At 44.1% G+C, this 26641-nt stretch overlaps 2 protein-coding genes across 4 annotated transcripts; one reads left to right on the forward strand and one right to left on the reverse strand.

Moving 5' to 3' along the window:
• Positions 1-2298: 2298 nt before the first annotated feature.
• Positions 2299-20663, forward strand: atp1a3b (ATPase Na+/K+ transporting subunit alpha 3b). 2 transcript variants are annotated; one of them, XM_068323452.1, is made up of 22 exons: positions 2299-2751; positions 11401-11517; positions 11974-12033; positions 12273-12476; positions 12565-12678; positions 12970-13104; positions 13212-13329; positions 13464-13732; positions 14038-14236; positions 14327-14571; positions 14662-14854; positions 15942-16117; positions 16214-16350; positions 16432-16582; positions 17104-17272; positions 17363-17517; positions 17656-17779; positions 18015-18160; positions 18251-18381; positions 18526-18627; positions 18728-18819; positions 18972-20663. In XM_068323452.1, exons 1-22 carry the CDS (start codon positions 2746-2748, stop codon positions 18998-19000), a joined length of 3072 nt encoding a protein of 1023 aa, XP_068179553.1. In that variant the 5' UTR covers positions 2299-2745; the 3' UTR covers positions 19001-20663. The 2 variants fall into 2 exon arrangements, with proteins under 2 accessions (XP_068179553.1, XP_068179554.1); XM_068323453.1 differs by having other exon boundaries at positions 2300-2751; positions 11440-11517.
• Positions 20664-21890: 1227 nt separating this feature from the next.
• Positions 21891-26629, reverse strand: rabac1 (Rab acceptor 1 (prenylated)). Of its 2 annotated transcripts, XM_068322910.1 has the most exons (7): positions 26493-26629; positions 25197-25334; positions 24176-24308; positions 23741-23953; positions 23470-23567; positions 22908-23009; positions 21891-22688 (listed from the first exon to the last, which is right to left on the reverse strand). In XM_068322910.1, the coding sequence occupies exons 3-7, from the start codon at positions 24295-24297 to the stop codon at positions 22600-22602; spliced, it is 624 nt and encodes a 207-aa protein (XP_068179011.1). In that variant the 5' UTR covers positions 24298-24308; positions 25197-25334; positions 26493-26629; the 3' UTR covers positions 21891-22599. The 2 variants fall into 2 exon arrangements, with proteins under 2 accessions (XP_068179011.1, XP_068179012.1); XM_068322911.1 differs by lacking the exon at positions 26493-26629 and having other exon boundaries at positions 25197-25441.
• Between the last annotated feature and the right edge of the window lie 12 nt (positions 26630-26641).

Below are 26641 nucleotides of genomic sequence, written 5' to 3' on the forward strand. Positions count from 1 at the left end.
CTCACACAGACACATGCTTTACTGCGGCTCATAAGTCTCATGATATGTGATATTCATCTGCAGCTCTGACTCATACAGAATGGCATACTTCAAATACACATGCCCCCCCCCATACACACACACATACACACACACACACACATTCACCGGGAACCTCTGTCTCGGCCTTGGCTGAGTCCTGCATAGACCGGCACACAAAATGAGCTTCATGTAAATTAGTCTGACACAGCGGCGTCCATGAGATGGTCAGTCAGAGTAACGATGGGTTCTACCCCCCCCCCCATCTCTCTAACACCCTTTTTCTTACGCCCTGCTATTCTTTTCCTCCCATCCCCTCACCCATCTCTCGATTTCTGACTCAGCAAAACAGTTGAAGACAAGGTCGTCTGACTGCTGTTGCTGTGGAGACCAGGATTTGGGGTGGGAAGGTGGGGGTGTATGGGGTGGGGGGGGGTTCCCCTCCCCTCTGTACTTGTACAGCAAGGAGGGGAGGTGTGATGCAGGAAGGAGTGGGAGACAAGGAGGGATGACAGAAGTTAGAGAGTACTACTGGTGGCCATTTTGGTTGAAAAGACACTGAAATGAACTTTATTAGCAGCACCGGGTTGACAAAGTCACCATCAACATTCAGACAAATAAAGTTTTTTTTAATTTGAATTTAGGATTATCTGCGGTATTTCTGCTTGGTGCTCACTTTCTGTAAGATGAATAATGGACAGTAAACGCTCATGAGCAAACATTCATCTGAATTTACATGCAAAATCACACATTCATAAACCCTGGTGAAAACACTAGCGAGTGATTCACTTTCACATCCTGGTGAGTATTGAGTGGGATGTTCCACACTGGGAACAGAATGTGTACTTGAAACTTTACCCCACCCATCTGGTCATTCAAGAGGGTTACAAAAACATCCGATAACCGCAAACACGATGACTCACTTTTTTTTTTTAAATCAAATTTGCACTGTTAGTCATCTGTAGTATTTTAGATTAGCTGGAATAATAAAGCCCAGAATGCTAGAACAGCATGCGTCTGACTGTCCTCTAACCCTGCTCTGATGCTCCGGGGTTTCGTGGTGCTGACTGATCACCATCAGGGCCTGCAGCAGTGAGGTCGGTGATGCATGGCAACAATCTGCAGCAGAGATCTCAGGCGTGACTCTGAGCTTTTTGCCTTGCAAATCACCCGTGGCTTTAGGTGAAAGAGTGTCTGTGTTGGTGTGTTTATTGGACTCTCAAGACTCGGTGTGTGTGTGTGTGTGTGTTATGTCACTGCTGCATTTTCCCATCAGAAGACAATGCAACAGAGGTAAAAACGTGACCAGAGGCCTGCTGCTGCAGCTTCATCGTGGTTTTGGATATGATCTATTCATTTCTCTTTTATTCTATTATTGAATGTCTTTGGCATTAATGTAAATACATCATACAAATTCATTTCTCTCATCCTCATATTCTCTCCATCCACACTATCATTGATCTTGGTAGAGAGATGCTTCCATCATGGTCTGTCTTGTCATTTTCTTCCTGTCTGGGATTTAAGGGTGTAACCTGAGCTGTTAAATAACTTGATGCTGGTAATCCCACGTGTCAACAAAGACTAAAATAAATAAATAAATAAATAAATAAGTCTGCAGCTTCAAAATCACTGTATCTTCCTACATCAATTTAAACTGCTGACTTTGCATTATTTAAACTGACCACCTGCCGTGCTGGCTGTCTGGTAGGACACACACAAACACACACACACACACACACTCCCACCCCCGGGTATCTGCACTTCTCTTTCACACTTCCACACACACAATGACTGTAAGTGTGTGTCCGTCTCTGCTGCACCCACGGGCCCGACAGGAGAAGTGACGCGATGAGGAGCAGCGACATGGTCATGACGGGACGAACACGAGCAACCAGACATTCACGGGTGTTTATCACATGCAGCCACGCAAACAAATCCACTGTTGTCATTTACAGAAATACATCACGTGATGCACAAACACAACCACGACAAGTGGAATCTAACCTTGTGCGTCCATTTCTATACATTTTCAGTCTAGAGACGCTCGCCGCAAAAGCCTCGGAATTCTGCAGTAAAGCAGGAGGGGCAGGGCTGCTCTCTGATTGGTCAACTGGAAGGCATCGGTTAAAGCGATTGGTCAACAGCGTCATCCGCGACCAGACGCTCCTGGATGTGATTGGTCGGGTCAGGAAAGCGACGGGAGAGTGGGGGTTTTCCCACCGGTTTACGCGTCCGCTTGAGGCGGCGCTTCTTTCACCGGCGGAGTTGTTGCAGATACAGGAACGGAGTACTGCGGCAGAGCCGCGGAAGGAGACGCGCTGTTGGAAAAGTAGCTGTTCGGCTCGTTAGTATCTCCGGTCTTTCACCGCAAGCATCAGAGAGCCCAGGAAGGAAACGCATCCCGGCGTGATGCTCCGCTTGAGACCGCAGCATTTCATTTGAAAGACGTGTCACTAGGGAACGGTCGTTAGTCTAAATGTGTTTGAATGTTTATTTGACTCCAAGGAAACCAATCGGGTAAACGTCCCCTGACGTCCTTTTCCTGCTCGTTCTCAGTCAAACGATCCAGATCCAACTGAGCGCATTCCCACCCCCCCTTTTTATTTTTTTCCAAGGCAAGGCAAATTTTTATTTTTTATTTATTTATTTTTTGATATAGCTCAACGTGAGGTGCTAACACCTCTCAAGCTGTGCATCACCTGAGAGGAGAAGAGTGACTGCGCCAACATGGGGGTAAGACTGATGATTCCAACTTTTTTTTAACTGCGTTTGTATCCCCCCCCCCCTCCCAAATCTGAAGTGGCCCTGAGAAGTAGTCTGAGATTAAGATGTTTTTAAAAAAAAAAATGTTTCAGATCGGATCGCGGTGTCATTTTTTATCGTTAATTGAAATCCCGTTTGTCGGAGTGACATTGACTCCAATGCGGATCCGGGCTTTACTCCGGTCTCACTGCGACAAATGGATGCGGCCAGTCGCGCCTGTGGTGCGCCTAAAAGGAGCGCAGCGGCATTCAGAGACGCGATTCGGACGGACTATTAGCGCCGGTTCGCTTTGGAGATGAAAACCAGCCGCACATCCATTTGCGCTAATGCGCTCTGGAGTGTTTTAAACCCACCGGTTCCGACATTGAATGTGATTGTAAACTGATTCTAAGGTGTCATTAATGGAGTGTGTGTGCGTGTGTGCGTGTGTGTGTGTGGTCAGCGTGTCATATGTATTTCAGGTCTCTGACAGGCCTGACTCTGAGTATAACCTTGCCATCCATGGTAGGCCTAATCGGTTTACTCTTACCAAGAGCTCTCTGGTGTGAGGGAGGGGGAGGGGGAGGATTGGGGGGTGGGGGGGGTGGACTGGTGGGTGCAAATGTAAGACACCTTTTCTGTTCCAGCCAAACCGGTTTTGTCAAATGAAACGCACCCAAGAACGTAATTATCACCGTTGCTCTCTGTGACTTTTCCCAGTGATGAACACCCTCTGTGTGACCTCCTTCATGCCCTCTTTACCCCTCCACCCCCCCACCCCCCCATGCTTTAACATCGCCTGCACTAACCTTTCTCTGGTTTAGTAACACGAATGATTAGACAGGTTACTGTGAACCAACCGGGGTGTGGGACGGGGGGGGGAGGAGGGTGGGGGGATGCTGAGCTTTCTCCGTCTCCCCGGTGGACGGCGGCGGCGCAGGAGCCTCGTCCTCTGCACCCGCGATGACCCGTGCGTCATAATGCGGTTAACGCCGGGAATAAGCGCCTCACCAGCTTATTTCCTCTTTAATTTGTGACATAACGGGGGCTCGATAACCGACATCGGTGAATACTTGTTTTACGCACACGATGCAGATGAAGAGAGCAATGCGTCCAGCAGGCCTTACGCCAACTCACCCCCCCCCCCCCCCCACCCCCCCCCCCCACCCCAAAAAAAAAGATGTATGAAGTTAAATTCATCGTTCTGATCTGTTTCGTGATGAAGTCATTATGTATGCCCATTAATCAGAGGAGGCTGGTGGAAAAAAACAGATCTACCGCTACGGCGCAGAGGCGACTGCGTGTGACTATTGCGCAATTTGTGCTCCATCATCATCACCATCATCATCATCATCATCATCCTGCGCAAGGAGTTGTAATTTTTTATATATATATATATATATGTGTGTATATATGAATTACCGACCGTGGATCGTCTGATGGTGACGTGACATCCGCAAGAACAACCGGCGGGTGATGCCGAGCTGTGGCGGAGAAAGCCGGTGCGCAAGAAACGTCGAGAGGACGGAGGGGACGGAGCGCGTCGTTCTCGATGTGGAAACCGGTGGGCACTGCGTCAAAACGCATGAGAGTGCAAAAAAAAAAAAAAAAAGAAGAGAAGAGAAAATAAAGAAGTGGCGTATGGAAGTTTGAAGAAGCAGTATATGAAGAGACCGTTTGGGGAAGATGCCGCAGCTCCATGGAGACTGGGGTTATAAAAGAGAATCTGCGCGAACATGGCGATTTGTGAAGGGTGTTTCCTTACGTTCCATTCAGTACGCGAGGAGGTCACCCTGAAAGGGAGGAAAGGATGGACAGACAGTCGGAGGTAGTCGACGGATCCGAGCGCCCGGTGTGTGGATCCCGCGCATCGCTTGGACCACCTCTCAACATCTCTTCATGTCTCCTTCCCGTTTTTCATCGGAGAATTTCTCACTAGCGAAATGTGCGATGCCACTGCCAGCTGTCCTTTCCCAAGGCCGCTGGGGGCATCGACGTGCGTCCTGCGTCAAATCGGGGGCGGGGTCTATGCTGTGGAAATTCCCAATAAAGAGCAGCGATAGGCTGGAAAGAGGATCGACGCAGCAAGGAGCGCTTTGAGAGGCAGCAGTGATGCTACAGAGCACATCTCTGGCACACAGATCCAAATTCAACAGAGAGGCTCTGAGGTGCTGATGTGGAGGTCTGATCACTCCTCTCACTCCTCTCACTCCTCTCACTCCTCTCACTCCTCTCACTCCTGCCTCTTCCATTAAAGGCGACTAAACGTCGCTGACTCCGTGGAGACAATGGATGGAATGGAATGTGAGATGTTAATGAAGGGCTTCACACATGATCAGCATCGCTGTCAGACACGTGATGCTGATGGGTGTGGGTGGATGGGAGGTTTTGGTGGGGGGGGGGGGCGCCAATGCTGAGAGAGAGGGAGACAGACAGAGAAAGAGGCAATAGTGACCGGTCTGCAGGTGGAGAGAGAGAGAGAGAGGGATTTAAATGAAGGATGAGGCCTATGCCTGGGGGAGGACTGCTTGCTTGTATATCCTGTTACAGGATAATGACCTGAGGCTCACGTTACCCCTGCTCTTGTTTCCTCTCTCTGCGCCTCGCGGGATTGGTTAACAAGGGGACAGGTGACAGATGGGAGGAAGCGGAGGGGGACGCGGTTGAGTGGATGATCTTAACCGGACGATGAATGATCGTCGAACTTGGTAGTGGATAATTATCTTGTCTCTTAAAATTAGGTTCGAAGAGTCATTTGTGAGATGAAAAATTTGACCGACGATGTCAGGATGTGGTGTGGGGCATTCAGGGTGTGTGTGCGTGTGTGTGTGTGTGTGTGTGTGTGTGTGCAGCGAGAGAAGGATCTAGATGGAGGTAGTGGGGGAGCTGGATGTGTGTGTGCTCTCTGCAGAGTCCAGGCCTTCCGTTTGGTGCAGAGCGCCGCTCATCCTTCACCGCTGCACCTGCAGTCAGACGGCGAGAAGCTGCACCGGAGCACAACCCGTTTGTCCCGCAGATCGTAAGCAGCCCATAAAAAGCCGGATCTGACCAACTGCATTGGATTCCCTGATTTATTTAGGCTTTTTTGGACCTTTGCCCGAGGGGTTAAGAAAGGTCAATATGGCGAGACCTCCGTTGTCACCTTGAGGAGTCTTAAGATACCCCGATCAATAGATAGCCTCTGTGATGAGGACAATGTCCTTCTGATGAACCGCCGAAGGTTTCACAAGATTTCACAAGAAAATCAGATACCCCCCCCCCAAAAAAAAAAAAAACCCCAAAAAAACCTGGAAGGATCCTCCTTACTAGTGTGAGACAAGCAGGACAAAGTGTGAGCCGTGAGCTCGGTGGACGCTTGTGTAACGCTAATAAAAGTAAAGGTCACTGCTTTCTCCTTCAAACATTACTTCCAGTCTATATTAGTCTCCGACATTAACGTGTTGATGGTTTCGCCTAATGAGAGCTATTCAGAGAGGTTAGATGGCTGCACTAAAAACGGCATTATTAATTTAGGGTGTTGTCCTGGAGATGTGTGTGTGTGTGTGTGTGTGAAACGTGTGTGTGACTGTAAATGTGAGTGCATATACATGTCTATGCAGACCCCCCAGGCCATTAGAGCAGACAAAAGCTCGTGAACGTCGACGAGATATTTCACAACGTGAATCACATTCACAGCCAAAACATTCCTGGAGTAGACGAGATCATATTCCTGAAATAATAGATCCCTGTTTGGAATCGCCTTGGTAACACACGTGATCAACGATCCAACATGTAAGGGGATATATTAGTTGAGATTCCTCCCTGCTGAGTGCATTTTTATGGATTTATGTGCGTTTTTGCACATCGTGACAGGACGCCATTTTCATTGTAAGCCCCAGTGAACCCAGATGTCTCCCACACACACACACACACACACACACACACACACACACACACACACACACACACACACACACACACACAACCCAATCCAAATGGGAACCAGAGCGATGTGGTTCCGCTGCTTTCTCCGTGGGATGAAGGGATGCCGGCATGGACAGAAGGATATAAGGGAACAAAGTGGTGGGGGCCAGGAGGGATTACAACTTAACTTTTTGTTCTGGGTTGTTTATTTGTGTGTCTTGCTTTTTTCTTTGTGTGTATTTAATTTCATTTATGAGCACACAACACAGATTGCTTCAGAGTTAAAGACAATAAATCTGTCTCTGTGTCTTTGCGGTTCAGGGATTTAAAAAAACGACCTCAGTGAGTCACAGTCTTTGTAATTGCACCTCAGCAAAACAGGTTTTTCTGTTTAATTGGATCAGTTCATCACAGTCACTCATGGAATCTTTCATTCAACCGCCACAGAGGAAGAGCATGGAGTATGGAGAAAAAATATGGAGACTGAAAGTGGGAATTTTGCATCCAGAAGAGAATAGAGAGGAAGTGACATAGAGTAGTAATAAGTCTGACTAATCCAACAGTTATGTCCGTTGGTAGCCCCCCCAGACCACCCCCCCCAGTATGGCCCAGAGCGCTGCCATCCTGCTGTAAGAAACAGCAGATGGTCAAATGACCTTGTAAGGTCACACGAACACACACACACACTCACACGCGAACACATACAGTACTCACGCCACAATCATATTACAAATGAGCATACGGGCAAAAATGACAGGCGTTTATACGGTTACATCTCTTTTTTTTTTATACCAAACATCTTTCAGTGAGGCTTTGAGGGATTTTTTTTAAACTGATCTCTGCTTTAAAAACGCGCGACGTTTGAGCACCGTGGAAGCAGAGGAAGTACGAGCAACACCAGGGCGGCTGTTGAGTTTAAAGTTTGAACAACATGTGAAGAACTGCAATGTTTCCTCCAACTACAAACCACTTCCTCAACTGAGTTCCAGCAGAAGCCGCCTGGGGGGGTTTTTTGTGTGTTTTTTTTTATTTTTTATATTCACAAATTAAAGGGGAAGACAAATAAAAAGCCACATCCCAGTCAAACACAATCAACGGGCATTCAGGCCTCATGCAGTTTTCCTTATCGCCTTAGACAATACATTTCTTTCAGATGCCACTCCTAACACTTGGAATGTACCACTTTGGAAATGCATATTTTGAACTTTATGTCAGGGTGGTATTTCTTGACCTAACTCGCCCAAATACCACGTCTTACCAACATGAACGATTGTCGTCTTCTGGTATTTTAGAAACACGCTGTCGTTTGTCGGTCTGTATTTCATGAACAGGAAATGTTTCGGGGATGGGGGGGAGTTGCAGCTCCGGACTCTGTCGGGGTTTTTAGCTTGTGTCTTGTCTTTGTATTTATTTCATAATCAGTACGTCTTGATCTCATTCAGGCCATCGTTGGCGCTGCTGTAATTTGTGCAGGCGCTGCTTGTACTGACTAAAGCCAACACAATGAGTCACCTCTCCTCATGCAGACACACACACACACACACACAAGCACACGAGAGTTCTTTGAATGCCAGGGTTATTCTGCAGTGAATACAGTTTCCAGTTACAGATGCATCCATTATTACTCGTCTTGGATCACATCGGGGATACTCAGAGCGCCCGGGGGCCGCCGCCGAGCTGCGTCGCCATGCCAATAGCCGTGGCGGTCACCATGGTTCCTCGCAAACACGCAGACGCAAAAGTGATGGGAGTCTTTCACAGGAGGACAAAATGCAAGGATTAGTTGGGCTAACATCGATTTTTATTTTTCTCGGTCGGAATGTGACCGGATGTGTGGTTTTGTTTTTGTTTTTTGTAACTTTTTAATCTGTAGAGGAACATCCGATGTTTCCTGTTCCTGATGACGTCATAGATACACTATGTCTGTTTGGCTGCGTGTTTGCAGGAGAGCGAGCGTCTGTAATTCCAGCCACAAGTCTCTGTTTCCTTCCTCAGAACAGAGGGAGCTTATTGCATTACAGCAGAGCTGCAGGAGGCAGCTGGACGGTCCACACAGACACTCGGGCGCGTCTCCATGCTTCCTGCAGATTGGACGCTTGTCATGCAATCTGAAGTTCATCTTTCGCTCTTGAATAATCAAACGAATGAAGACGAGGCGAGAGCAGATATGCGTCGAGAGCGAGTTGAGCACACATGGGGTGGGCGGGGTGGGGCGGGGGCGAGAGGAAGGAGCCGAGCAGGTGTGGATTTGTCTTTCTTGCACACATTGTAAACACAGGGGAACCAGAAATCAGCAGCTTCTCTGTTCTCTGTGAGTCACGCTGATGACTTCTCATTCAACTTTGCATAGGTGCAAGGTCTTACACACACACACACACACACACACACACACACACACACACACACACACACACACACTCGTGTGTGAGTGTTGTCTATTAAAAGACGGGAATGCGTACTCGAAGTTATGCGCTCATGTATTTGAGGTTGTGTAATCTGTCAGGGAGGGGTCACTGCTGGTCAAAGACTGCTGGTCAATATCTAATTAGAAGCATGATAGAAGGGTGACAACAGCTCTGTCTCTCTTTCTCTCTCTGTCTTTATCTACCCACCTACCCCCCCCACCCACCCCTTAATGTCATCCACCCTCTTAAGTTGTGTCTCTAACTATCACCATCCATCACCGTGATTATTTTCACTTCCTTATCAGACACTTCTATTGTCTGGTCACGTGCGTCCATGTGTTTGAGAACAATGGGTGTGTGTGTGTGTGTGTGTGTGTGTGTGAGTCCATATTTATATAATCAATTTGCATACATACACTCAAAATAGCAATGTATTCTGTCACCAGTAGAGAAACCAGCCCTGACACTAGTAAAAAAAAAAGCAAACATACACATGATTAGAAGGTATAGAAGGAGAATGAATATAACACACACACACACACACACACACACACACACACACACACACACACACACACAGTGGATTTGTCTCAGATGAGATGAGAGACGGTATTTTTCCATCGTATTTGTCTGCTCTCTGCAGCCTCGTCCTCTCCAGGCCTGCCTGGTCTTGCAGCAGCGACAGATCGTCTCACCTGTTCTTTCTGTTGCACAATTCACGCTGCATGTACGCCCGACACACACGTCCGTCCCTTTGACATGTTACAACAAATGTTTTTTAATTGTTTCGCCCACATTCAGCAGAGGCTGATCAGCAGCCTCATGAGATATTTATGTTGTTGTTTTTTTCATTCGCTCGTACAAAGGCAAACCTGAAACACAGGTCTCTGTAACCACAAGAGAACGAAACACGACATCACATGTTTCACAAGTTTCATACCACAGCTAAAAGCGAGTCCATCTGAGCCGTCGCAGGTTGTTTGCACTGCAGGTTTATATGCGTGTATGTTTTGGTGTGGTTAAAGTTTTATACAGTGAATTTAAATGCAGTTTAAAAAAAAAAATTGGTCAAAATGAAATCTTAACCTTTAACCCATCATCCGATCTTTTGATGCACACCTTAATCTTAAATTATGAGGCTTATGGTCACTCATGAGTGAACACCAGCTGGACGCTTCTGCTCTGTCATGCTTGAAAACCTTTTGCCTCAAGACACCGGTGTGTGTCACTGCTTCTTTTCTATTCAGACAAGCAGTTCAGAGTTCGGTATAGAAGTTGAAGGACTATTACGTGAAAGCCATGTTATTAATAGTCGCTGCATGTCCTGTTAGATCACATAAAATCACTTGTGCGGTGCGGTTTAGGTTAGGAGGGTGTCCACACTGACAGGCGTGAAGAAGAGGACATTTCATGTGTCTGTTTATGCATGTGTGATTTTGTCATTTAATTTTTTTTTTTCCTATCAAAGCATCTCTGATGTATCTGGTCTAATGGTGTTTAATGTACCAGAGTCTGATGGGAAGCCTTTGATGAAGATCACGTCTGGTTGTCTGCCCTGTCTGCTCTCTTTGTGTCCTTAATGCTCAATGGTCGCTTCAACGTCCAGGTTGAATCAACTGATCTGTATTATGTAGCGGCGTGTTCCGTCAGGCCCACATCACAAAGACAATTATTTGATCAGTGGAGATCAAATAGACGCAGCAGATCGGATTATATGCGTTGCTGTAATTTGTGGCGAGAATACACCGTCGCCTCAAATATACATAAAGCATAAACAAACTATCTATATCTATCTATCTATCTATCTATCTATCTATCTATCTATCTATCTATCTATCTATCTATCTATCTATCTATCTATCTATCTATCTATCTATCTATCTATCTATCTATCTATCTATCTATCTATCTATCAGAGTTAAGTGCTTATTATACTTCTATAATTGATGCTTTTGCTTTACGAGAAATGCAGACCTTCACAAGGCCACTTCATGGGGGTATAACATTATGTACTATATGTACTGTATATATATATATACTGTATGTGTGTACTATATAGTGGAAAAGTGAAAAGCTCCAGGGCGAATCAATGAAGCCCAGTAGTTTATGTCTGTTGCACCCAATGAATGGTAAATCCTGTCAGAATGTCACACGAGATCGACTCTCTGAAAAATTTAAATGTTCAATTTGCAGAGACAAAGTGTGTCTTCACGTTTATCTAATCCACCTGAACGAGCCCTGAACAGTTAAGATCAGAAAACAGAGGCACACGGGCTCTAATCTCCTTAATCTAGTCCAAAGGCATGTATAAAACATGTGTGTGTGTCTGTAGTATGGGAGGTCAGACAGTTACCGCGTTGCCACCACACAGGACAAAGATGACCGATCCCCCAAGAAGAAGAAGGGGGCAACCAAGGATATGGATGACCTGAAGAAGGAAGTGCCCATTGTGAGTATAAACTTCACTTATTTCTGAATATCTGTGGACCTTCATGTTGTCGTAAGGTGTGACAAAAAACAGATTCATTGTTATTTGAAAACATTTTTTTAAAAATTAATTTTGAAGAGCATCCTGTTGAAGTTTATGGAACACCACTAACACTTTCTGGAGAAAAAAAAAAGAGGGGGAAATCCCTCTCAGTATTGATTTCTTTGCCTGTAAGAGGTCTGACTTGTTATCAGGATGTTGTCATTTTGATTTCATCCCAGCACAAGAAAAGTGTACCTGGGTCGCCTTATCTAGCTGCCCTGGTATTCGTACCGCTCAGGTGAACCGCATGCATGGAGTAAATAAAAGCCTGATTTGGATAATCTTAAGTTTTCTCAAAGAAAAAAAAAAAGTCAGCTGCAGAAAAGACTTGAATGACAGATTCCTGATTATTTCTGCATCTTTTTTTATTCTCAGACGGAACACAAGATGTCCGTAGAGGAGGTATGCAGGAAATTCCAGACGGACATTGTTCAGGTGAGTTTTTTGTTATTGATTTTATCTCTGTATGACCTCCAAGCTTTCAGACTGTTCTCCTGGTTGGCCACTAGATGGCGCTAATGTATCTCCAGTGGATTGTTTGCGCTTCTGCCCCTCAGATTTAAAAAATCAGTTGAACGATTGCAAGAATATCAACATCAACAACATGAATGCGTGATATTATTCACATTTCTCTCCCACCTCCACACCCCTCCCCTCTTTCTGCCCCTCCCCAGGGCCTGACCAACGCCAAGGCGGCAGAGTATCTTGTGAGGGACGGCCCTAACGCTCTCACGCCTCCTCCCACCACCCCGGAGTGGGTCAAGTTCTGTCGCCAGCTGTTTGGTGGGTTCTCCATCTTGCTGTGGATCGGCGCCATCCTTTGCTTCTTGGCCTACGCCATCCAAGCTGCCACTGAGGACGATCCTGCAGGAGACAATGTGAGCAGCACACACACACACACACACACACACGCACGCACACAGAATCACATCTGGCCAGTCACTCACACACACTGTGTTTCTCCAGTTGTACCTAGGTATCGTGCTCACAGCCGTCGTCATCATCACCGGTTGCTTCTCGTACTTTCAAGAGGCCAAGAGCTCCAAAATCATGGAGTCCTTCAAGAACATGGTTCCTCAGGTGAATACATTCCCAAAAATAAACCAACTGAAGTGTGAAAGCTTAATCTGAATATCTCTAGAAAGGAGTGACTTGAGGATAAAAACAATTTTCGGGGTGTTTTTTGGAAGCATTTGCATGTACAGATGTAAAACCAGACTGATTCCACCCTCGCCATGATGTAAAAATGTTCTATATTGCAGCTGGTTGTGAATTTTCTAGCTCTTCATTAAGAATTCAGTAATCTCTGATTTCTAAATGAACCAAGTTTTTAAAAAATTGCTGTGTTTGTGATGTGATGTGTTTGTGCAGCAAGCCTTGGTGATCCGCGAGGGCGAGAAGGTTCAGATCAACGCAGAGGAAGTGGTCGCCGGGGACCTGATTGAGGTGAAAGGAGGAGACAGGATCCCTGCTGACATCAGGGTGGTTTCAGCTCACGGCTGCAAGGTAGGCACACACACTCACACACGCATAAACACATACGTACTAACGTTTAATGTCTTCCTTCTCCCTGTGACAACAACACATGTTTTTCTCCTTTTGTTTCCCATCAGGTTGATAACTCCTCACTAACTGGAGAGTCAGAACCTCAGAGCCGGTCACCTGACTGTACCCATGACAACCCCTTGGAGACTAGGAACGTTGCTTTCTTCTCCACCAACTGTGTGGAAGGTATGTTCATCCACGTAATAGTTTGCATGCTTTTTAGCTTATGTGTCTGGTTGGTCTTAGAAATAGAAATTATAATATTAACAGATGCATTTCATGTATGGGATTAATCTCCTCCTGTTGTTTTTCCACACCAGGCACAGCTCGTGGCATCGTTATCTGCACTGGGGACCGCACAGTCATGGGTCGCATCGCTACTCTGACCTCTGGCCTGGAGACCGGCAAAACACCCATCGCCAAAGAGATCGAGCACTTCATCCATATCATCACAGGTGTGGCCGTCTTCCTGGGCGTCACATTTTTCATCCTGGCCATTGCCCTGGGTTACTCCTGGCTGGAGGCCGTCATCTTCCTCATCGGCATCATTGTGGCCAACGTGCCTGAAGGGCTCCTGGCTACAGTCACTGTAAGTGGCTCCTGAATTAAGGTGCTGTAAATGTTTGTTTGCACATTTTGTGGCGACCTTCTTTATACATCCATTTGGGTAAAATTCAGCTTGAATTGTTAATTTTGTTTCGATTTTATTGTCTTTCTCTTATCTTAAACAAATGCTATAAAAATGAAAAATATACTCAGTTGTTTGTTATTAACGGTAATCATACCATGAGTTTGTGTAGGTTCCAAAGACAAATCGGTGTAAGACCTTCTTTGTCGATACTTGATTAATGATACTTCACCATTGTCTGACTTGCTGAACGTGATTGTCTGCAGGTGTGTTTGACCCTGACCGCCAAACGTATGGCTAAGAAGAACTGTCTGGTGAAGAACCTGGAAGCTGTGGAAACTCTGGGCTCCACCTCCACCATCTGCTCCGACAAGACAGGCACCCTGACCCAAAACAGGATGACTGTGGCCCACATGTGGTTCGACAACCAGATCCACGAGGCTGACACCACTGAGGACCAGTCTGGTTAGTGAGGAGAAGGAACGCAGACACCACTGCTGCTGGGTAGTAGGATAAATGAATCCTGAAGGCACTTCCTTCCTGCTTCTTTTTCAGGTGCCTCTTTCGATAAGAGCTCGGTGACGTGGCAGTCTCTTGCTCGGATCGCTGGCCTGTGCAATCGCGCCCAATTCAAAGCGGGACAGGAGTCGTTGCCCATCCTGAAGCGGGACGTGGCCGGAGACGCCTCGGAGTCGGCGCTGCTGAAGTGTATAGAGCTGTCCTGTGGCTCGGTCCGGGCCATGAGAGACAGGAACAAGAAGGTTGCTGAGATTCCTTTTAACTCCACTAACAAGTACCAGGTAGGTAACAGCAGGGACTGCAGATGTTTCCACCACGTATACGCACAAAATGTTAATAAATGTAATTTTCTTTCCTGTTTTCATCTTTAGCTCTCGGTGCATGAGACAGAGGATCCCAATGATAACCGGTACCTACTGGTGATGAAGGGAGCCCCTGAGAGGATTCTGGACCGCTGCAGCACCATCCTGCTACAAGGAAAGGAGCAGCCTATGGATGAGGAGATGAAGGAAGCCTTTCAGAATGCCTACATGGAGCTGGGAGGACTGGGAGAGAGAGTTTTGGGTAAGGATGGACTGAACTCTATAGGGATAAAGATGGAGGGAGATAATCTCAAAGACCTGAAATTCTAAAGGAGAAAATTGTAATTCTGAGAAGTACGAAGTAATTCTTTACAGAAAAATAAGACTTTCCACTATTTCCCCTCAATTCAACTCTCCTATTATGAAAATCACATTTTTTCAGGCCTATAGATATACTCAGTGGTCCTCCCTAACCCGACCAACTCCTAGAATCTGGTAAACAAACACTGTGTGTTTTAAATTCTCCACGATGTTTACCGGCGGTCTCAGTAGGATCATCCCATGTAGTGTTTACATGACGAACAACGGGCTCACGTTCAGCTGAGTGAGAAAGTGGTCAGAGCAGAGAAATCAACAATTATTAACAAGAGAGACAAACAGCATAAAAATAAGAACAAAATACGTAGTAATAAAGTTACTGAAAGTTAAAAAAGTTCCAGACGGAACACTAGTGTGCACGTTCAAGTGGCTCATGCAAACAAAACGCAAGTGAATGCGAGGAGTATGGAGGTGTTGATAGAGGCAGCTCAGAGCGGGGAGGGTGTGGAGATAAGGAGCTGAGAGCCACGCCCCATTAACATCAAGCGTTTGGGAGCAATATTCAAAGATATTGAGGACCACGGATCACTTTGGGGCAACACATTTTAAAAACACTGTAGGTGGACATCTGGCAGCTGAATGAAATGAATTTAAAAAAGCATAATATGGGATCCTTAAAAGCTTCTACTTAAAAAACAAATCTATAATATTTTAGGGCTGCTTTCATGACTTTTTAAAAAAAAATTTTTAAATGATGGTTTACTTCATGTAAGAGTCAGAAGGATTTTATCAACTCAAAAAGGAACTTAATCACGTTAAATCACTCAAATCAAATTAGGAAATTAGATTTTCTGCATTGCATTGTGATTATAGCTTCATATTAAGAGTTGAGTTTTGGGTAGATTTTTTTCCTTTACACTTGAATTACCATAAATCTATGAGGTCACTATTAAAGTGTGACATTCTGAGTACAGAATGATGTTATGTGAGGACAGGGATATCAAATGAAACTGTATTTCTGTTTCCTTCAGGTTTCTGCCACGTTCTCCTGCCAGAGGACCAGTACCCGAAGGGCTTTGCCTTTGACACAGACGATGTTAACTTCCAGACGGATAACCTTTGCTTCGTTGGTCTCATGTCCATGATCGACCCTCCCCGTGCTGCTGTGCCTGATGCTGTCGGCAAATGCCGATCTGCTGGTATCAAGGTGAGCTTTTTGAACTCCCCTGGATTCTTTATAGTGTTTTATACGGTTCTGCTTCAAAGTACACATGAAAACAGTTCATATTGTTCTCCTGCTTAGGTCATTATGGTCACTGGAGATCATCCAATCACCGCCAAGGCTATCGCCAAAGGAGTGGGTATCATCTCAGAAGGCAACGAGACAGTGGAAGACATCGCAGCTCGTCTCAACATACCTGTCAGCCAGGTGAACCCCAGGTAAAGAATCCCCACTCTAAAAAAAACCACTAGTCTCAATACTCGAACAGACAAAAGTAACCTGTGTTTTCACTTCTTCAGGGATGCCAAGGCCTGTGTGATCCACGGCACAGACCTGAAGGATCTGTCTCAGGAACAGATGGACGACATCCTGAGGAATCACACAGAGATCGTCTTCGCCAGGACCTCTCCTCAGCAGAAGCTCATCATCGTGGAGGGCTGTCAGAGAATGGTTGGTGCACAGCTGGGGTGTTCTGATGGAAACGCCTCTTAGACTTTACATGTTTGACTGATAGATAGTTCAAGTAGGGCCGAACCTTTAATCAAAATAGCTCTGTCCTCTTGCTTTACTTTGACATCATGAGAACACATTTGAAATTTCCTGGTTTGTTCAGGAACTGTAGTTTGAAGTGTATTTTACTTTTAGTGCAGCAGAGGGCGCTAGTCGTCTGTTGCACGATTTTTTTTGTTACGACAGGTGACTCGATTGCAATATTGTCTGATATTAGTTTGATTAGGATTAAAATTTATATATTTTTGTAAAATTTGAATGCATTTCAATTCATTTCATTCAAAAACTATAGAGTTGCTCGTGGATTTAAGTGACCGATACTTTAAGTATTGATTTCATTCAGTTCATTCACATAAGGGAAGAGTATTAATCTTTCACGTTGACATATTTTGTTACAGAATTTGTCTTTCCAGCTGTCTGTAAGTATCGATGCTACAATCTCTTCCTTCCTTCTCCTTCAGGGCGCCATTGTAGCCGTGACAGGCGATGGTGTGAATGATTCTCCAGCTCTGAAAAAGGCCGACATCGGTGTTGCCATGGGAATCTCGGGATCAGATGTGTCCAAGCAGGCCGCAGACATGATCTTATTAGATGACAACTTTGCCTCCATTGTGACAGGAGTGGAAGAAGGTAAGATGGTCCAAAAAGGCGCGAGCAGGAAGATGGAGACCAAACGAGAACAATGATGACACCTGACTGTTTTTATTGTCCACCTTTCAGGCCGTCTGATCTTTGACAACCTAAAGAAGTCCATCGCCTACACGTTGACCAGTAACATCCCAGAGATCACCCCCTTCCTGCTGTTCATCATCGTCAACATCCCCCTGCCTCTGGGAACCATCACCATCCTGTGTATCGACCTGGGAACCGACATGGTGAGAGCTAATCAAAAAAGTTTACTTTATGACAAACACTGTTTTATGTTTGTGCGCCGCGGCCTCGGTGAATAAAGCTCCTGTTGATACAACACATCATGCTGTAATAAAAATCGACATTTGATCGTCCTCCCTCAGGTTCCAGCTATCTCGCTGGCTTATGAAGCAGCTGAGAGCGACATAATGAAGCGTCAGCCCAGGAACCCATTCAGGGACAAGCTGGTGAATGAGAGGCTTATCAGCATTGCCTACGGACAAATTGGTGGGTGAAAAGAAGACGTGTATGACCGATCCTGGTTATAACTTGTATTTGAGCTGGATCAAAGTTGGATCTTGATGGCTTGAAAGTAATTTTATGATAAAGTTGACTGTGTCCCTTGTGTCAGACGTATCAACGTCATCTCTGGAGCTATAAGCAATGTTTTGGTTTTCTGTTGTTGTTTTATGTGGGAAAAATCCATTTTAGAAGTTAATAAACTTCATCTCTGTGTTTTCAGGTATGATCCAAGCTCTGGGAGGATTTTTCTCCTACTTTGTTATCTTGGCTGAAAACGGTTTCCTGCCCAATCGACTAGTCGGCATCAGGCTGGACTGGGACGATCGCTCCTGCAATGATCTGGAGGACAGCTATGGGCAGCAGTGGGTAAGCGCCGAGTCGTTTTACGTCCAAGTGAACTTATAGCTGTGTTGAACATATTAATGCCTGACTTGTGTGTCTTCTCCTCTCCTCAAGACATACGAGCAGAGGAAGATCGTGGAGTTCACATGCCACACGGCCTTCTTTGTCAGCATTGTGGTCGTGCAGTGGGCTGATGTCATCATCTGCAAGACTAGACGTAACTCTGTGTTCCAACAAGGCATGAAGTGAGTCAGACTCGGTTGCTGCTCAGCGTCCTGGCTCTTAATTGATCTTTTATTGCTAATAAGAATTAGCATAATATAATGCATGTATTTTAATTTCAGCAATATCATTTCCATCTTCCATATTTACTCTTTTTCTCATCCTAGGAATAAGATCTTGATCTTCGGCCTGTTTGAAGAGACGGCCCTGGCTGCCTTCCTGTCTTACTGCCCAGGCATGGATGTGGCCCTCAGGATGTACCCTCTAAAGTGAGCTCCATCGCATGGATGCGAGTTAGACTAAGATGGATTGTTGTCTGTTTATTTCATGAGTTCTAATCCATTTTTATTCCCCATGTGTTGTTCACAGGCCCACCTGGTGGTTCTGTGCATTCCCTTATAGTTTTCTCATCTTTGTTTATGATGAAGTCCGAAAACTTCTCCTCCGCCGGAACCCTGGAGGTTAGTCACTTATTTTCTCAGCAGCATTCGACCTAAAGTTACCAGACCTTTAACTGATGACATCTCATTGTAAAACTTTCTAGATAACAATGACGTGCAAATGCTGTTAAATTAATTCTCCAATCTTTCACTGTCTGTCATTCGCTGTCCAGGTTGGGTGGAAAAGGAGACCTACTATTGATCGATGGAGCATCCTTTGCTCGAACCCCCTACATCTACCACTTACCTCCCTGACCCGTCAATTCATCCTCGGCAAGACACACCTACAAACGCCCTGCCCCCTCTTAAAGACAAAAATCGCTTTGAAGCAATTTTCATTACAACTGCCCCAAAGATTAAAAACAGCAAAAGCACCTTTACAACTTTCTACATCGGCCCCGCCTCCCCTCCCTTTTCCTCCCATTTCCTATGATACTCTTTGCATGTGTTCTCTCACTGCTGTGTACATAAAACAATATATCTACCAAACGGCAGCTGCATATTGTGTATGTAGATTGAATGAGCTACGGATACAAAGGGAGTGTCTACGCTCTGCAAAAAAGGGCCATCCTGCTCCTTTCCCTTCCTGTTACTCTCCTGCTCTCTCCTCCTCCTCCTCCTCTTCCTCCTCTTCCTCCATGCCTCCATCCCCCTCTCTAGTCTCCTCCTCTCCAGCCCTTTCGCTCGTCCTCTGATCACACAGAAATAGAAGCAACACACACAGTGAGATTCCACCGCCGCCACCATTTCGATCGCCACCTCTCACCTCCGTCTCCTGTCTGTGGAGGACCAGCCAAGTGGACATTTCCCTGATGTTCTCGTTGGATCCATTTTCCTTCTCTTCTGTTCTCGACGGCCAGTGTTGTTGTTGGTTTTTTTTTATATATATATATATATGTGGGTCTGGGGGGTGGTTCAATTATTTTACATGTCTTTTTTTATTTCCAAGATGAGAGGAGGGGTGTGTGAGAGCTGCTTGTCCTCATTTAGGTCTAACAAAGCACACCCCACACACGTCCTGCCCCCCCCCACCCACTTCTCCCCCTCTGTCTCGCACACCCCTCCCCTCCCCTCCCTCTCTCCCTGTTTGTCTCTGTTTGTGTGCACTGTGTGAATCATTGTCCTTGTTAATATTACAGTACCCCCCTCCCCCAAGTTGTGAAATACAACTCGATCTTTCTGTGTGCTCTAGGAAATCTATATAATTATATGATGAATTTAAATGAAATAATAAAAAAAAACACATGTAAAAACATAAAACAGCTCAAGAGAGACGTTCATGACGAAAAACTTCAGCGATATTGGTGAGACAAGAAAATTTGAAGAGATCCGTGTCTCTTTTTGATTTTGTTGTTGTTTGGTTTCAGTTTTTTGATGGTTTTTCAGGAGGCTATTCTAAAACTGTAACGGCAGAGCAGGATTTCTGTTGTCTTTTTATCAAAAGACACAAAACACCAACCAAGGCTTTCAGACTCCTTTCACTGCAGGTGTGCCAGTATGATGTGAAGTGTGCTGTGATGTGGTGAGTGGTGATGAGGCCATACGCTTGGGATCTATCTATCTATACCCGGATCTGATCCAGCTCTGGTTCAGGCCAGGACCTGATGTAGCCCGGTCTGGACCAGGTCTGTGTACCAGTATGTGTTTGAGACCAATGAAAGGCCAGTTGTCTCAGGCTGGGTCTATCTCAGATGGCTGCAAGTGTTGAAATTCCAGAAAAACAAAACACAACTAGTAGAACATGTGTGTCAAAATAAATACAATAAAACATCTAGAACATTTAATACAACCTAGAATGGTCTTTGTGTCTTTCTGTCTCTGTTACATTCTGTCTGACTCACAAGAATAAAAAATTTTTTTCTCTTTTTTGTTTATTTTTTACCGTTCTAGGAAGCAATATAATCCTTTTGTTCATTAATTTATTCAAAAACCTGGTCTGACACAATCCGCTGCACATGGCACTGCATCCGGTGTGCGTCGAGGTGTAGCGTGTCAGTGACATGCACAGGGAGGAAGGAGCGTAAGCGTAAGGATGGGATGCCGCCTAGTGTTGTGAATACATACGCGCTCCAGTCGATGAGCTGCATAGGAGGAAGAGTTGGCAGCAGCCCAGCGTAATGCACCAAACCACTCTGTAAATGTGCCAGCCCTGTCAGACAAACACAACACTCCACTACCACATTTATTCAGATCCAAAGAAATCAGACAGGGATGAAATGACCACAAAGGAGAAGCTACTCTTGAGAATAACATTAATTCCAGGAAGTTACAGTCCTGTGAATAAACAAAGGTACTTTGCATTTAATCTCCTGAAAACAGACAGTAATTGTGTCACAGACGTTATTTTAAAGGATGTTCATCTACACAAATCCAATATATCACACAGTGTACAGCTCTTCTGTGATGAAGAGGTCAGAGAGGTCAGGTTGCTTCATCCTGTGTCCTCACAAAGAGAAACACAAAAACTTTCCTCCCCACTGTCTGATCACAAATGCAGTCTCACACATGCACACTTCCTGTCGCTCTCCCTGACAAACACTCTGACACTTTTCACCCTCTCTCTGATCCCCCCCCCCCCATCTCTGCAGTGAGCTCACTGCAGTGCAACTCTCCTCGCTCCCCCCACCTCGCCACCCCACATATAATAGAATATCGATCGCTCGCCTTTGCCGCAGTGTGTAAGCGAGTGTGTCTGTGGGAGAGTGTGGCGTCTGACTGGGGACCTCCAAGGTCATCGCCATGGCAACTCGAGCATGGGGTCCTCTTGCTGTGTTGTCACAGAGCACAGGTCACAGGGGTTACATGAAAAAAGTGGGACTATGGGGGGGACAAGAGGGGGTTGGTGAGTGCTGCAGTGTTGGGTGTACTTTATAATCTCAAAGATTGAAGCCATCTGATTCCACCGTGTATTTGTTTTGTTTTGTATGTAACAATAATGAGGATACAGACTAATTACTGAGACTTCACCACATGAGCTACCAAGGGTGCACAAACTGGAGTCAACAGTAATTCTGATGGAGTAGATAAAATTACTTCAGTGCAAAAGTTTACATAAAAAAAATCTAAATTATATCACTGCGACACCATTTTTACATATAGGATTTATTGCACTTCAGAATGTCATTTAAATACAAAAACACCCAACGTACATTAAAATGTAAACAAATGAATCAAGAATTATCTGTATGTTTGCAGGAAAAAAACCCCATACCTGACTGTAATTATAGCTGACAAATATGCATTCAATCAGTAAGCTGCGTACAGGCTCATCCAAAAAAGAAAAAGAAAAACCTTATTCTGACCTTTAAATATTCTCATCAATGTCAAGTAACTATCTGAAACCCACAAAAGTCGTTCTGCTGAATGTGAATGTATTTTCAGAAACACGTCGAGCAATACCTTTGGATGGATTATCTGAAGAGGTCATTTCTGAAGATATCTACAGCAGAGAGTAGAGAATACATAATCCTAACTGAATAATACACTGACAGATATGTTAACTTAAATGTGTAGAGAAAGCATATAATATAATCAGGATATTGTACTTGATTTTATCAAATTAATATTTTTTGCATTTGTAAATTTACATGAGATTAAAAAAGGAAATGCACTTTAAAATAACAGTTTGAGAGGCAAGACAAGGTATATTTGTGATACAATGGCATTGGTAAGATATAGGAAATACAGGATAAACATGTAGCTAAAAACAGCTATGGGAGCAGGTTTTTCTTCAACCCCAACTGCATCATCAAAGTGATGACCAATGGTCGACCAGCACCCACTGAGACTTCAACCTGCTCTTCACACAGGCTCCATGAGGAGCTCCTCCATATCTGACGCCTCCAGCTCACGGAACGCAGCATGAGAGCCAATCACGAACAGCGTTGCTCCTTCAAAAACAGACGAAGAGAGAAAAACAGGAAAAACCATGAGGTTGTTTTTTTAAGTTTTCTTACCATGTCTCTATGACTTCAATATGTTAACATTTAAGTGATTCTTATATAGAAGCTGCCATCAAACATTTAAATTACTGTAGCCTAATGAGCACCACAAAAAAAAAGTAATGCAAGCCCAGATTAATAATAAACATCTAATGTGGTTTGGTTTACCTAAGACCCAAAAGACTGCAGCTCCAGCGCCGGCCAACCAGAATACAGGAAGAGACATGGCACCGGCCAGGCTCATCTGGTGAGGGACGGTCAGCTCCCGGCCTGTTAATCCACCAAAATAAGACATTGATAGGTGACAAAAAACAGATATTGCCACTAATCTGAATCATTTTATGTTTCTTCTTTGCAAATCTTCTAAAAATCACTGGAAATAAATACATATACAACAGCTCAACAGTACATTTAATGATCTTACATGACACACACACACACACACACACACACACACACACACTTGTTGAATAATTTTAAGTGTTTATTTACTCTTCAAAAGTACAAGTGGTAAGATGCAAAAAAATTCCAATTCCACACAAATTCCTAGTGTAAAATTAAGCATTTATGTAGGAAATTGCATCAATCAAAATATTTCTGGTGAGATTGATTTATCTTCTCAGACACATGACCATTAAGGTGCTGGTGTTCTCAGTGAGTTCAGAATTCGCTGTTCTTGAGAACGAACACAATGAATAGGTTGCAAAGCGTTCCTGACAGCAATACTCACCAAGAACAACCAGTTTGGACTCCAGAGACTTGAGGTGAATTATGTAGAAGGCACCAACAAACACAGCCAAAGCAATCAGCAACATGGGAGAACTGATTCTGAAGAGAAAAAACAGATTGGAGTTTAGATTTGAGTTCAAATGATTGGATATTTTACTTTTGCCAAACCACTCCACTAAAGTTCCTATGTATGTTTGTGTATTTGGTGTAGGTGAGCTTTTCAGTGGGAAGAGTAAATAATGAAAAAGTGGTTTCCTCTCTGTTAGCCTTACATGCAGTAGAGGATGAGGCCCAGGAAGATGAAGGTATAGTTGCTGTTGTAAATTTCCACATTTTTAACAACCCTTTGGCACATCTCTCCAAAGTTTCGGGGTTTTGAAAACTTCCGCTGGTCCACGAAGCTGGCCCACGGTCGAATGGACACCCGTCGCCTGTCAATCCACTCTTTAGCCATACCAACTGAGAAGCCTTTGGGGAGCCCCAGCCTATGAAATGACACAGAGACACTGAAAACTTACAGAAGTGGACTGTTCAACCTTATTTTTATGCATTGCAGACTAATAAATAATAGTTAACAATACTTCAGCATATTAACACTGGATATACGCGAGGTAATTTCAGACACAGAAACATGAGCCCCTTTGATAACAGCATAATTACTGCACTTGATGAACCTCTCTCTAAAATTAATAAATATGTAGTCTTACTTTGCCAATATTCCAGCTCCACCAGTTCCAGTTGGATGAGCATCCTCTGCACTGAATAGATCTCCAGCCTTGCTGTCCATGTCTACAAGACAGTTCTCTCCTTTTGGAGCTCCGGATGACATGTATAGCACGTCTGCAATGAGACAACAGTAACAGCACAAACAGAAAAATGAATTCTGTTTAGTAACATTTTCATCGCTAACACCATTTTCCCTTCTTATTTATTTTTTGAGTCGACTTCACACAAAAACAGCAACCAAATTATTGTAAACTAATATTAACTTTAATTAATTACTTTCAATTCAGATTAAAACACATCATCTAAGATGCTTATTACATAAAACATAAAAAATGTATTGGCTAGTGTAGTGACTTGGGAGTAATTCTGTAAGAAAAAATACACATGAATGACCACTCTGGTGTTCTGTAAATTGAATACAGTATTTTTAACTCATCTTACTGTTAGATTAAATCTGCATTAAAAGACTATTCAGTTATGAATGATTACGTCGTGATAAACAAGTTTGTCAACCTGTTATGATTTGGCGATATATAAATACATTTGGATATGATTTCATTTCATTTAATCACTTTCAAAGCGGAGTGAAGAAAGGGAGACGGAACACGACACTAATCTGAATACGTCAGTGTCAGCAAAGGGCTCGGTCGATGCCACATCACCTAACCACAACATTTCAGAACACCTTCAGCAAATAGTAACACAGCACAGAATTAACGTAACGAATATTTAGTAACGTTTTTAGCGTTATTAAAACATCTGCAAGCGGGCAGTGACTAAAAATAACTTGTCCCAATGACAACTTTACGAGTTTTTTTTCACAGCTAGCTTCTCTGCTAGCGTTTAATACCTACAAACAGATCTAGGTTGGTAATAATGACATTTTTATTACAATACTGTATAATTTACACATCTGTGGGGAGATGCGTTATACTATGAGAAAGAGAACAACGTTGTCTAAAATCTCAGCTCGGTAATCGGTAATTAATCAAAAACACTTACAGCTGAACTTCGATGAGACTGCCTCTGACCCTTCCTGGTTGTCCTGGATCACGGATGTGATGCGGATTTGATATCACTTCCGGCTATCTGGGGGTCAAACAGCGCCCCCTGCTGACCACATCAGGAACCGCTCATCCTCTGTCGAGATGTTTGATATCACGTTTGTTTTTGAACACTTACCATTCCTTACCTGCGTGCACATCCTGCTAAAATCAATTTGTAGCTGACACTGCGATTAAGGTATAATTTAAAATATTTCCGTTTTAGTGTTACCTGTGCTTTGTTGCAGTAATAGTAAGCTAAAAAAGGTGGTCGTTCATGTTGCCCATGGGTTATCGCGTTTCACACAACACACACACACACACACACACACACACACACACACACACACACACACACACACACACACACACACACACACACACACACACACACACACACACACACACACACACACACAAGACATTCAGCAATAAAAATGTGATTTAAGTGTCAACAGGGGTTCAGTTCCCCCCCACATCAAGCTTTCTGTGTAACTACGCCCATGCGAAATGTAGTGAAGATAAAGGGAAAAACAACGTGTCCCATCAATAAAAAATGACAAACATCCGAAGAGATGTCAAAGGCAGGACAAAATGTTAATTACATGAACCTATCAGGAGATTACAGTCATGCACTGAATCAAATTACACATCGATAATCATTAAATACACAATGCACATCAGTGACCATCATTCATAAGAACTAACAAATAAAATACAGTACGTCGACTTAGAAATGTGAGGCAACAAATAATGCTACAGAACTGCAACTCCGATCAAATTGCGGGTAAAACCATATTGATTCAGGTATCATGTTTTATATCTTCAGAGGTTACTCAGATACATTCTGAAGAAAACCACCACAGGCCACAAGTGAGATTTTGTTTTAAATAACTTCCTGACAAATAACGCATTTCTATTAAAAGTTTCACACAATCATTGATCTATTGCTTTTAGGTGCAATGAGTAGATATTGACAGACTTTTCTGAAGTTTTGTATGGTTTTGTCCGTATTATTATTATTATGTACGATGAAATTTAGGCCCCCCGAGGCGTTGGGGTGTCTCCCCCGTAGCAGCAGTGATAGGCTGAAGCGTGGATGGATATATGCATGGCTGAATTGAATTTAGTATTATACAAATTAAAAGATTTTTAACTGCTATTATTTGCATATGCTTTGTATGCCATAGAAACATGTTTAGAGTGTTCATAACAAATGGGATAATAATAATTAAAAATATCTCTATTTATTTACCTTCAGCAGCAGAAACACGTTTCATTCACACGCAAGATGGAACCTGTGACAAATAAAGAGAAATCAGAAGGGCTTTATGCTATCTGCAGGTATGAGAAAGGAAGAAAACAACATGCATGTCAATAAAACAGGAACACAGCCGATTGACT

Source organism: Antennarius striatus, chromosome 9, assembly GCF_040054535.1.
Source record: "Antennarius striatus isolate MH-2024 chromosome 9, ASM4005453v1, whole genome shotgun sequence".
NCBI lineage: Eukaryota > Metazoa > Chordata > Actinopteri > Lophiiformes > Antennariidae > Antennarius > Antennarius striatus.

Coding starts and splice junctions, on each gene's coding strand:
- atp1a3b (XM_068323452.1), top strand. Junction 13,330..13,463: donor CTCCACCAACTGTGTGGAAG/GTATGTTCATCC, acceptor TTTCCACACCAG/GCACAGCTCGTGGCATCGTT. Junction 14,855..15,941: donor ACTGGGAGAGAGAGTTTTGG/GTAAGGATGGAC, acceptor TGTTTCCTTCAG/GTTTCTGCCACGTTCTCCTG.
- rabac1 (XM_068322910.1), bottom strand. CDS start 24,297: ATGTCATCCGGAGCTCCAAAAGGAGAGAACTGTCTTGTAGACATGGAC. Junction 23,568..23,740: donor GGCCTCATCCTCTACTGCAT/GTAAGGCTAACA, acceptor TTTTCTCTTCAG/AATCAGTTCTCCCATGTTGC. Junction 23,010..23,469: donor GTCCAAACTGGTTGTTCTTG/GTGAGTATTGCT, acceptor GTGGATTAACAG/GCCGGGAGCTGACCGTCCCT.